The following is a 13,049-nucleotide window of genomic DNA, read 5'->3' on the forward strand; positions in this document are numbered from 1 at the left end:
ATGCTGATCAACACAAATGTTGATCTGTGGAGATGCTGATCAGCACAAATGCCAATCAGCATAGATGATAGTCAAAGATGTCGCTTTAGCATCTTCGATAGCTGCGCAGATGCTAGTTTCCCACTGGTGACTGCTAGATTATCGTTTGCAGAGATGATGACATGGAGATCGTCGTCTTTGCCTCATCTCCGACCACCTTTTCACACCTCTATCATCTACACAGATGATAGGATGTATCCTGTCATCTCCGTAGACTCCTTTTCCCCCTTTTGTCATATGCGCAAATGACAAGATGGATCCTATCGTCTCTACAGACCTCGAGGTCTTTATTTTGTCGTCTGCACAGATGACAGGGCGGAGACTATCATCTCTACCCTGAGCACATTTTTAGCCTATTTAAGGCACCATAAATGCTACCTAGCCTACGCAATCAAAAAATTGACAAGTTGGGTTAGTTGACTTATCGGTGGGCCCATCTCTATCGGTCCTTGATGCTCCTAGATGCGCTCGCCAAGCTGCAATCTATTGATGGGGTCCATCCTTCACTCTAGTTCTCTGCTCTCTAGGTGTGTAAATGACCCTTCCTTAAGCCCCTTGGAGGCTTATATAGGCCCTCCAAGGCCCCTTTTTGAGCCTATGTCTTTTTCAAGCCGCATCAATCCCCTGTTTTACCCACAAGTCATGCAAAGTCTTCATTTATCCCCTTTTCTTTCTTCCAAAGAACTTTTCGTGAAAATTGCCCAGAATTCATTTTTTGCACTATTTTTGTGAGGGGGCACCCTCCTCCTCTATCGTCGCTTTGACACAACTCCTAGGACTCATATCCTCTCTAGGGCAACCTATATTTTATTTTCTTTGATATAATGTCGTCTCGACATCATATCAAAGAGAGGCAAAATGTAGACACTTAAAATTTTCCTAAACACTATATTAATTTATTTAATATTTCCCTTGACATTATAATTGATTATTTATTAATTAATTATATTTGTCATATTCTTTTACTTATTTAATTGAATTTATTTAATTAAATAGGTTCACTTTCTTAATGTATTTAAACTTAATTTAAATACTTTCATCCCTAATGTGTTAAATTTATTTAATGCATGATTCTCCATGAATCCCCTTTTAAATAAATCTTGTTTATTTAATTCTCTCCATTCCATTAAATTCTCTAAACCTATGATTAAATGAAATCCTATTTAATTTAATCTTAAACCTAGCCTAAAACCTAGTCTACACTATCACTTTCATCCTTCTAAGCCTACCCACTACTTAATCCCACTTATTTTCCTAAACACCTTGTTAAACCCCATTTTATTCTTACGTGTGTGCTCACACATGTGTGAGGAACCCTCACACATGTGTGAGGAACCCTCGCACTTCTCACACCTCTCATGCCTTCCACACCTTTTATATCTTTGTCCCCCACTCCTTCCTTCAAGTTTTCTCACGCATGTGTGAGCAAACTTTGAATGTTGACCCTTGCATGACTTGTCTCCATGTCTCCCTCGTGGCACCTATGTGGATGCCACATAGATACCACCTCACTAAGGCCTCTCTCAAGCCTATAAATAGAGCCCTTGTCTCAAGCATTTTACATCTCCCTCATTTGCATTATTATCATGCTAGTTTGTGATTAGAGCTTTTAGTGATTTCTAGAGTTGCATTTGTTGCTAACCTTTGGTAGTTATTAGATTGTCATCTCATTTGCATTGTTAGCTTAGTTTGTTTCTTATATTTCCATACTCATATCCTTTGAATGGTCTCAAGCATGGTTGATTCCATAGCCATTGTTTAAAGCATTCTCCACTCATTTAGCATAATATCATTTTCATAGTGCATTTCATATCAAGGGATTCACATAGTTGTGTTTTGGGAGAGCACACCACATTCCTCCAATCTAAAGCACACCAACAAGGCCTCTCATGGGTGTCTTTTTTTAGCTTCTTTGAGGTTGCATGAGGACTTTTCATTTTGGTTGCATTGAGTTGCAAAACTCAAGCATAGTATTAGTTGTGTTTTGTTTCATTTTGAATATTTGATATACCTATGCAACTAATGTGTGCTTGTTTACTCTTGCTCCCAATAGGTTAGGTTTTCTTGCATATAGAAGGCATGACCCACTGGGACATGTGGCACATAGTTGCTATGTTGCTATGGAAAAATATTGAGCAGTTCCACATAGCAACAAAGCAATAATCGTTGATCTTATTTGGATCAAATGGATGATAAGATGTGGGCCCATCAAAATACTTAAGCTCGTAGTCACTTAGGAAATAGACATAACCTAAGGTTTTAAAATATATTTCTTGTGTGCCCTAATATTTGAATATTCAAATATATGAATGTTAGCTGGGTTTGAATTCAAATCTTTCAATTTTAGTGGGAAGGCAAAAATAGCTAACTGTTAATCCTAATATATGAAGAATGGGAAGACAACTGTGGACAAAAGAAAACTTGAAGAATTTATAGAAGTTGAAAGAGATTTGTTCATGTGTAACATGCTTTCGAGAGAAGAACTTTTGTCATCTCTTCCTGAAAATGAGTACAACCAGGTAAAATCTTTTGTATCATCTCATGAAATTTGGAAAGCTTTGGAATCTACTTTTGAAGGTGATAAGCATGCTAAGAGAGTCAAATTGCAAAACTAGATATGTTTATTTCAAGAGGCTAAAATAATGGAAAATGAATCTATAAGAAGTTATATTGGTAGAATATCATAAATTATTGTAGGAATCAAGTCTTGTAATGGAACTAAAGATGGAGATGAGATCATATGGAAGATCTTGAAGACTTTGACACCACCATTCAAGAAGACAACACATATGATTGAGCAAGTAATACCTTATACTAAGCAACAGAAGTAAGTTTGAAATAGTTTTGAAATTTTCCTAGAGTGGAGATAGTGGTTCACATCATATGACTAGTGATATGAATAAATTTTTTGAGTTCAATAGCTATGATGGAGGAATTGTTAGAGTTGGTAACAATGCAACATATCATATCAAGGGAATATGATCTATTACTCTTGATGGGAAAACTAACACAAATGATGCTTATTTTATTGATGGATTGAAACATAATCCTCCAAGTGTTGGATAGTTGGTTAATAAGGGATATCAATTATAGTTCATAGAGAAGACATGCATCATCAAGGACACAAATGGTAAGATGATTGGCACTAGTACAAGATCTAGAGGTAATTTTTTTATCCAAATCCTACAAAGCTAACATGTTTGCTTGCTAAAGTTGATAATAGTTGGTTGTGGCATAGAAGGTTTTGTCATATAAATTTTAATAATATTGTAAGAGCAAGTAGTACATTTGTTGTAAGAAATTTACCAAAAATTGTGTAGCCTACTAATGTTGTGTGCAAGGAATGTGTTATGGCTAAGAAGAAGAAAAATTCTTTTCCTAGAAAGAAGTTTTCTACACCAACAAAATTGGAGAGTGCTCACATAGATCTGAGTGGTCCCACAAAGACAAGAGGATTCTATGGTGAAAGACACTTCATGATTATTGTTGATGACTTTACTAGGATGATGTGGGTAGCATTCCTTAGAGAAAAGTTTGAAGCATTTAAGAAGTTTAAGTTGTTTAAGAGTAGAGTTGAGAATGAGTCTAGATTAAAGATTAAATTTTTAGAATCAGATAGAGGTGGAGAATTTACCACGAATGAGTTTAATACTTTTTGTGAAATGAATGGTATTAAGAGGTATGAATATTGTCTCTAACCCTTATTGATTTGGATTGATGCTTTTTCATCATATGTTGTCATCAATGCCAAAGGGAGATATTGTTAAGAATAGAAGTTTGGTTGGCACTTGGATATGCTAGTTATGTGTTGAGTTGATGATAGGTTTTGTTATTGATGTCAACATATGTTTGTAAGTTCATGATAGACAAAGATTATGTACATTATAAAGGATTATTGGAATAATGAAGTTGGCACATAACAAGTTAAGCTATGTGAGATTAGGATTATGTTTATCAATGAGTGTACATGTTACATCTATGTTCACTTATATTTATGATGAGTATTGGCTAAGTTATAGTTCATTTGGTAAAGACTCGTAGCAAACTAGTAAGCAAGGAATATTATCAGAAACAATTGTTGGAAAATTGGCTATATCTTATCAGTGAGATGGAATTAAGGATAGCGAACTTGGATCATGGTTTAAGACATGTTTGTATGCCATGTTCGGTATTGAAAGTATTAGATATCATTTTAGAAAGATCGCTGAAGTGAAACATGTGATATATTTTACAGACATTTTACTGTGTTGGTATAACATGTTGATGTTCATTGAAGACTGTGTTGATTATATTGCAATTTATGGGAACCTTAATGTAATAAATGTAATGATTCTTAAGAAGGTGTGTATGCCTTAGATAGGCCCTATATAGTTAATTATTCATTTGTGGGAGCTTTAACATGCAACCTAATCAGTTATTTGTGAGGGGCATAAAGGAAAGATGTTTTCTTGGTTAGATATCATAGTGATGATCTATGTATTGTGTATGTGGTGATATGATGTGAACTTGAAGGCTAGATCTTTAGAGCAGAGAAGAGTTTGATTTGGTACACTCTATTGAACTTCAAAGGAACTATATTGAGAATTGAGTTGTAGTTTGGTCAGTTCAGTATTTTGGATATGTCATCCTCAAGTGTTGATCTTCACGGTGGTTGCAGAAACTTGGACAATGAGTCTATTTTTTTCCTTATTGAATTTTAATAGTGTTGAAACCTTCTAATAAAGGTTTAAGGTCTCCTAACATGGATGTATTCTTTTAACAAGGATTGTTGTATTGATTGCATTATAATTGGCTCCTAATAGAGTCACTTCCTTTTACAAGGAACATATACATTAGTGCACTATCTTTTGGGTACCACCCCATCAGGGTTTTCCCTTTGATCAAGGGTTTCCCTAGTCAACAAATTATTGTGTTATAATGTATGGTTTTCTCTTGTTGTGCATCATTGTTTTAATTGTTGGACTTGGAATTTATAAGTTTGGATTTAAGTTTAATTTGTCATAATTGATTAACCCCCCTCCCTTGCTTAGTCGTGTATGTGAACTTACTTCTTAACACTAATGTGATATAAAAATGTACATAGTGCAACTTATGATATCACACTAATGATGCTTGTATGATAATATTGGGGATAATAGGGAGATCTTGGAAAAAACCACCAATAGGCACGAGATTATGATAGCACTAGTAATACCTTTAGTAACCTACCAGGAGAGGACCACACCTATATCAAATGTGATGTTATTATTGTTGAACTCCAGGAACTTAAAGATAAGGTACTAGACCTAGACAAGAAGTTGGTGATAATTTATAAATTCAACTCTAGGGTCATGTATATATTGACTACATACTTCTTTTGTTGCTTGATACAGAGTAAGTAAAGGATGGCGACAACGAATGCAATCACAAGGAACTACTCAAGTTTTTAATTGAAGGTTTGAGCCTACTCTTTTGCTAGCTCCCTTTTGTTAGTTCTTTGGTATTTTAATTTATCATTTCATTTATGATCTATGTTATGCTATTGGATCTTTTACTTCTAATATTAATATTGTTATTAAGACTTTCTATGCATTGTTAATGTGTTTAAAAAGGGCTTTTAGTAATTTTTGGCTATTTTGTAATAGAGTCAACACCTTGATTTTGCTTCTCTTATACTAAAAACATAGATTAAACTAGATATACAAGGACCACTAATCATGACCATCAATATAAGTTAAATATTATACTTAGCTCAATAATCAATGATAAAAAAAATGATGTGTCAAATGCTCAATAACCAATCTTAAAAAAATGATACATCAAATGCTAATGATTAATTTTCTCTACCTGCATATTTTTAAGGTTATTTGTGACAAACTTCTCATTTTCTAAAAATTAATTGTTTATTTCTTTAATTCATCCTTACAATTGTACACTTGATCTTTTGTGTAGATATAATCTGCATAATCTTGCTCAATTTTGTTTGTGCCTTGATCTTGATATCTAAGTTGATATAAGGATGAGTAGTATTTGCAAATACATTTTAGGAATCTACCAAATTACAAGGATCATGTTCTCCTAGGCAAGACCCCTAAATGGACTAACTTTATAACTTCAAGTAAAAGGATTGAGGTCAAGATGCAATCATTTAGTGGGCCTAAGATGAAATGGTTTTTGGCGATTTACTAAATTTATTTTATCTACTTAAAATTTTTCAAATCTAGAAATGTTCAATAAGTCATAGGTTATCCTAGACAATTGAATGAGAGTCCTTTAACATCATAACCCATCACACAAATATATTTAATTACAAGCTAGGTCAACTCCTAATAACTACTAACTTGGTTGACAAAAAGTATATTTAAAAGTGAAGAATCCATATTTGTGATTGTGGATAGCTCATCTTTGCACCTATATATCTAAACTAAGTTGGCAAAGTATACATTTAGGAATTATAAAAGCCAATCAAGGGATTAGTTGTGAAGCGATCCAAATATGTGATGTCACGAGCCAATTTCACACAATTATGTCAGTTGTAAGCTAATTTTGATATTCATGACACTCTAATCAAAGAGAGCCTAAAACATAAGAAAAAATGCAAAGTTATGTGATTTTCAACATTCTAAGATTTAACAATATGTTTACTTGCTTCATTATTATTATTAAGCCTAGTATGATTATAATGGCTATCTCAACCATCTTTTATTTAATTTAGTTTGTTTAATTGAATCTCATGTCATAACTAAATTTTAATTAAAGATGAATATAACAATTTTTTTATTAATCTTAAAACTAAATACACTTTGTTTAGAAATCAAGTGGCGCTTAGATTATAAAATAATGACATACAACAAAATCATGGAAATTGAGTCTTGCTAAATGCAAACATAAAAACGAGGCTAAGATCCTAAGTAAGTGAATTTATTCACATGAAGAAGGATTCTCAATCTTCAATGTATAACAACTATTTTGACTCAATTGTAATATACCTTTGTTCGAATTTAACTATTTAGTTTCTGGATTTGATTGTGTGAATGATTTTTATCAGCAACATTTCAGATCACGATGTTCATGCAAATGAAGAGAGGATGTTTGATTAGACCCCTTAAAAGAGAGGATGTTTGGTTAGACCCCTTAACCATGCATCTAATAACTTATTTGACTTTGATGAGCAACCAATATTAATATTCCTAAACAAATCTGATTACAAATTTGACTTTGCTAAACAACACGTAATCATATAGGTTTAAGAAAAAGTTTAAACATATAAAATACTTAAACATTTAATAAATCTTATAATTCCACTAAACAAACAAACAGCACTAACATAGGTATCATTCCTTCAACATTTAATAAACCTCGTAGCTAGGTGTGGTAAACCACCAATATTGATGCATCGAAACTAATATTAAATTGCACATTTAAGTCTATTGACTTTGTTGAACGTGTAACACTAGTATATTGAAACCAAAGTAGAAGTTTTAATTTCAAGAAGCATTAAAAACATGGGAAAAAACAAACAAAATCACATGAACATTAAAATAAATAAAACTGAACTTGTAAATAAAGTCTTCCAATGCAACTTCTGCCTTGGATTTCTACTTTCCAGCTAAAATTTAGATTTGATTTATTAGACCTAAAATAAGTCAACTACGAAAAGCTGTCTCCCACGCCATCAGATCCTACCGAACTCAATCGGACGGCTGAGATCAAAGTTTGACTAACAATCTCCGGGCGGGTCCCACACATCGCTGTCGCATCATTGTTGTTGAATTTCCACTGAGCCGCTCACCGTCTACTGCCGGTCGCCTGGACGACACCGGTGACAGGTCACCGGCTGGCGAACAAGTCAAGACCTCTGACTTTTAGTTTTCAAAACTATAATTACAGCCAGTAAAGTGGGTCCGATCTCCCAGTTCTATGTCACGTGGCAGATTCTCATTAGGCAGGCAGTTTGACCGGAGAGAAGGGAAAGCGACAAGGTCATCGGATCCCTACGAAAATTAAAGAAAAGCGAATTCGGGGTAGAAAGATCCGCGGTTTGACCAAAACGAAAGCCAACTTATAAAATGTGGGATAATGCAGCATTTATTTTGCTTAACCCTGATTTGTAGCCAGTTTTACGTGAGGGTTTCCTCATCCTTTTGTCTAGATAACACCCCTGGCCAAAGGTATAGTTGAGAAAGTAGCGCTTGGGTATTTTTCTCCATTTCCAGAGCTTTCACTAGAGTCGAAGAACTCTCAGATCTATGCAGTATCGTGTTAACAAACCTTATTGAGGATTTTTTCCTTCTCGTATTGGTGGGCTTCTTTTTCATTTGTTTATTGATGGCAGTTCAGATGATGGTGGATTGCAGCAATAGTTTTGCAAGAATGGGAAAGGATGAGGATGTGAGAGAAGCTGCATCTGCCGGCCTTGAGAGCATGGAAAGGCTCATCAGGCTTCTCTCTCAGCAACAACAATACACTAGTAGCTCTATGAGCTCTGGTGGAAGTAGTAGCATGAGTTGTAATAGCCAGATGGACATGGATTGTAGCACTGTTGCTGATGCAGCGGTTAACAAGTTTAAGAAAGTGGTGTCTTTGCTTGGGAGAACTGGTCATGCAAGGTTCAGGAGAGGCCCTAATGCCAATGGGCTTCAAATACCAACATCGTTATTATCTTCAGGAGCTTCAGTCGCTGAACCCAATACAAGTTTGTGTGATACCAATGTCTCCACAAGCCACACCAACAATAATCAAAGGCCTATCAATGGGAGTGAGAATGATTATGGAAATGATGTTGGTAGAAATAACAATACCCTCTTCCATCCCACTCCCAAGCCAATAAAAGTCGTAAGGCCTCATCCACAACCTCAACCACACCCTTTGTCAAAGCCTCAGCCACTCACAAAGCCTCAGCCTCAGCCCCAACCTCAGCGTCAGTCTATTTCTTTCCCTTGTGTGAAACCTTCAGATTTCTTTATGGAATCAAGCAAGCCCTCACCACCAGCAACCACCATAGATTTCTATGGCCACAAGAAAGAGTGCCTCAGCTCTTCTCCTCCGTTGTCCACAAATTCATTCATGTCATCCATTACTGGTGATGGAAGTGTTGTCTCCAATGACAGACCAATCTCTTCTTCCTCTGTTCCTGTAGCATCTGTGCCTCTCAGCAGTGGCAAGCCTCCCTTGTCTCAGTCCAAGAAGAGATGCCATCCCCAATCTGATGATGGAACCACTGGGAGCAAATCATGTGGGCCTTCTGGAAGATGCCATTGCTCCAAGCGAAGGTATGGATCTGCATAGTTCTTATCAACATGAGTTTTTAAGTCAATCAGATTTCCACAATTCATATTGATTTTATTTTTTCACTTATGGGATGATTGTGTAACAATCTTTTAAGCATCGATGTTTAGGATCATACTACATCCATTCCTTTTCTCTCCTGCATCCTGATGATGATGGATCATGTAGTATGATCTGAAACGATGATGGATCATCTAGTATGATCTGAAGCGTTGATGCTTAAAAAATTGTTACACAACCGAACCCAGAAGTAAAAAAAAATGAGGTTTTTGTTCATTCCATTTCAGATCGTTGTTCTGATGTGTGTATATGTTTAGTTTTCGTGTTTTAATGGCCTCTAAGATCTACTTGTAGGAAAAACCATGTCTTTGGGATTTCTGTGATTTGTGATCTTGAATTTGGTTTCTAGATTTTTTTTTCACATTGGGCAAGCTGTAGGATCTGCTGTTCCAATTTTTAGTATCATTGATTGACTTCTAGTATCCTGTTCTTAGAGCACACAGTGGGATTATGAAAGTTTCTATCTTTCTAATCATGTTCTTGATTTGCTCTATTCTCCTGATGAATTCCTATCAAAGATTTTCTTGACCCAGGAATTATATTTTGCTCTGTAGCTCTCTTCTTTTTGGATGGCCTTATTAGAGTTTCTATTTTCAGTTTTTTTACCGAACATTAGAGTAATTTGTTTTCTCAAACCATATATCCTCAACTATTTAAAAAAAACTTGTTATGCCATAGGATTTTGCCCTCTACACTCGTTCTGTTGCCCTACAAGCCCAAATCTCAATACATCCTCTTGTTTTTTCTTGCTTGTCCAATGTAGTTACGATCTTTGTTTGTTCTGATCCATAGACATGGCTATAATTTCTTTCTGATTGGTGATCCAAAAGTATTTTAGAGTTGAAAGCTGATTGTTCATTATTGGGTTTTCAGGAAATCCAGGGTGAAAAGGACCATCAGAGTGCCTGCAATCAGTGTTAAGATGGCAGATATTCCACCAGATGAATACTCTTGGAGAAAATATGGTCAGAAACCTATCAAGGGTTCTCCACATCCAAGGTATGATTGCTGCACATCAATAAGGGTAGTTGGTTTTTCTTGTTCCATAGTGTTTATAAAAATTCCCTCTCTGGCCTAGGTTTCGTTGGTGTTATTGAGGCTCCTAGGGTTTCAGTGGTCATGATTTATTCATTTCTATCAGATGTTATGCTTCTGGATTCAATTGTGTGATTATTTTTGCATCGATGTTTGGGATCACCCTATGTGATCCATCATCAAGATAAGAGAAAGAGATCATCTGGATAAGAGAAAGAGATCATTTTAACAATGCTCCGTTTCTCTTATCTGGATGATGGATGATGGATCACTGAGTGTGATCTAAAATGGTGATGTAAAATAATCACACAATCAAATCCAGAATCATAAAATTTTGGATTGTGGAAATCTTCTTGTTCTTGCTAATTTCTCTTGATAAATTTTCACTGTAAACTGATGTTTCCATATTCTTGCTTTCCCCAGAGGATACTACAAATGCAGCAGTGTGAGAGGTTGTCCTGCTAGAAAGCATGTAGAAAGAGCCTTGGATGACCCAACCATGCTAATTGTGACCTATGAAGGCGAGCACAATCATTCTCTTTCCGTCTCTGAAATCACAGGCCTTGTTGTAAATACTTGAGCTCTTTTCTTGATTGGTCTATGGCGTGCATAAAAAGAATGGCAATCCAAGGAAGAGGTCCACTCTCAAGTACAAACCTCGAAGATCCTGCATAGGAATACAGCCCACTGATATGGGTCGACCTCCATTGAGGTGTTTTTTTTGGATCAATTGCCCAAAAGATGCATGAAGAAAATCTTGTCAAGATATTTTAAAATTTTCTTTACTAGCTGTAACAATTTCTGAGACTTCAAATCATAATTCACTGTAAGAATTGGAAGAGTTCCGAATTGAAAAGTGTTTGTATTAAATCGCTGATCAAAGCTACAATACCATTGAATCATTAACTTTTTTTTCTCCAACCTGAGTTTCTTTTGATGAAAATATGTGGTTACTTAGCCATGCATCTTCAGATGATTAGGAAAGTTGGCTTAACCTTGGCAAATTCGTCCTATGATATAATAAACCCTACTCTGTGTTTTGGTCTCTCCCTTCCCTCTCCACTATCATTTTCTTCTGTGTCTAACTGGTGTGCAGATTAATGGGCTTCATTCTTTATTTGCAAGATAAGTAGTTTAAGCTGTTAACAATCAAGCTACTCAACATGACCAAGGAAAAGCATATATTGTAGAATCTTGAAATAGTAAAATTAACTATCACAATTGTGAAAAGTTATATCTGGAAAGTGAAAAATCAGTCAGACTTGTTGATGTAATAACACAATGTTAACAGTCACCTTTCTTAAAAAGAAAGGAATGGTTTCCTTACTATCTATGACACCAACTATTTATTTCTGACTTTTCATGAAGCAATAGTAATATGTGACTACCTCGGATTCTTTACTAACTGCACTACAAAAGTGATATATATATACCTACTTCTTTGTAGAATTGAAATCTTGCTTTAAAATGATTGACAAACTAAAAGATAAATTTTCAACTAAATAGTATTTAATGAAGAATCCAAAGAAAAGAAAAGGATACCCATTACATGTCACACATGTTTGTTGAGAATCCAAAGAACGGAGAAAAAGTTTACAAGGCCAACATTTCTTCCTTGAAGAGAATCCAAGTAAATGAGAGTGTAGGCCATGAATTTTGAAAAAGGGCCTTTCCACTAGAAATCAATTATACAAAGTCAACCTACAAAAATACGAGGCATCTACAAGTAGAGAGAACATTGAGTTTAAGTGATAACCATGCAAATTAAGATATGCAAAGCAGCTCATTAATTATGTGGAAGATACACGTATCCCTCGAAAAGCTGCCTTAAGAATGTGCTTTAAATTGGTGAAAAGAGTGACCAAGTAAGGGTTTTGGTTGTAAGAGAAAGGGGGTCGGTTGAATGCTGGTGTAAGATACCCTCTTTGTCAAAGGGATAATGGGGATTGTGTAAGTGCTCTGAATTTCATAATACATACTTTCTGCTGTCTCTAAAATATAGGAGCAGCTGGACAAGAATGTGGGTCTCTTCAAAATGAAAGGAGAAGAAGATATACAAGATGAATCATTTTGTTGGTGTGGTAGTTATTAAGGTTCAAATTTTCGTGGGTCATCAAGCTCATGAAATGTGTGCTTTTGTTTGAAAGTTTGAATGTGTGTGCCTATGCAACACATTCGAAAAGAAAGTGTCATTAAAGAAAACAAGATTGCTGAATATTATATTACATTTATTTAAATATTTTAAATATTGATTAAAAAATCTGATCGGAAGGTCCGAACCTAACCAAATGTCATAGAACCAAATTTTATTTGAATTTGTCGTAAAAGAACTTGATTATAGATTACTAAAAAGCTCTTCTGATTAATAAAAGGACTGATGTTAAAAAGATCTTATATTGTGATTATGCTATAACGATGTTGATTTATACTGTATCGTTATTGTTTTTAATCGCTTTGTAATTCTTAGATTCTTATTCCAATAAATTTTTTTTTAAAAATCTTATACTAAAAGTTGAGCGTTTTACCTCCTCTTTCTTTACATGTCTGATAAATGACGTTCAATTAACTATAACACAGTTTTGACCATTGAAGTCTGGAAAAAAATTCTCCTGAGACCAAATTCAAAAACTTAAAACTTCAACCTTTTT

General features: G+C 35.0%; 1 protein-coding gene across 1 annotated transcript; it reads left to right on the forward strand.

The window, feature by feature from the left end:
• Positions 1-8,113: 8,113 nt before the first annotated feature.
• Positions 8,114-11,322, forward strand: LOC149537832 (putative WRKY transcription factor 17). Its single transcript, XM_089799215.1, has 3 exons — positions 8,114-9,290; positions 10,240-10,365; positions 10,825-11,322. The coding sequence occupies exons 1-3, from the start codon at positions 8,347-8,349 to the stop codon at positions 10,979-10,981; spliced, it is 1,227 nt and encodes a 408-aa protein (XP_089655341.1). The 5' UTR covers positions 8,114-8,346; the 3' UTR covers positions 10,982-11,322.
• Positions 11,323-13,049: the final 1,727 nt, after the last annotated feature.

Source organism: Cupressus sempervirens, chromosome 9 (genome assembly GCF_028749045.1).
Source record: "Cupressus sempervirens isolate cs-2001-9-10 chromosome 9, ASM2874904v1, whole genome shotgun sequence".
NCBI lineage: Eukaryota > Viridiplantae > Streptophyta > Pinopsida > Cupressales > Cupressaceae > Cupressus > Cupressus sempervirens.

Excerpts from the sequence above, each read along its gene's own strand:
- LOC149537832 (XM_089799215.1), top strand. The coding sequence starts at position 8,347 with ATGGCAGTTCAGATGATGGTGGATTGCAGCAATAGTTTTGCAAGAATG. Across the intron at positions 9,291-10,239 it reads TGCCATTGCTCCAAGCGAAG|GAAATCCAGGGTGAAAAGGA; the intron begins GTATGGATCTGC and ends TTGGGTTTTCAG. Across the intron at positions 10,366-10,824 it reads AAGGGTTCTCCACATCCAAG|AGGATACTACAAATGCAGCA; the intron begins GTATGATTGCTG and ends TGCTTTCCCCAG.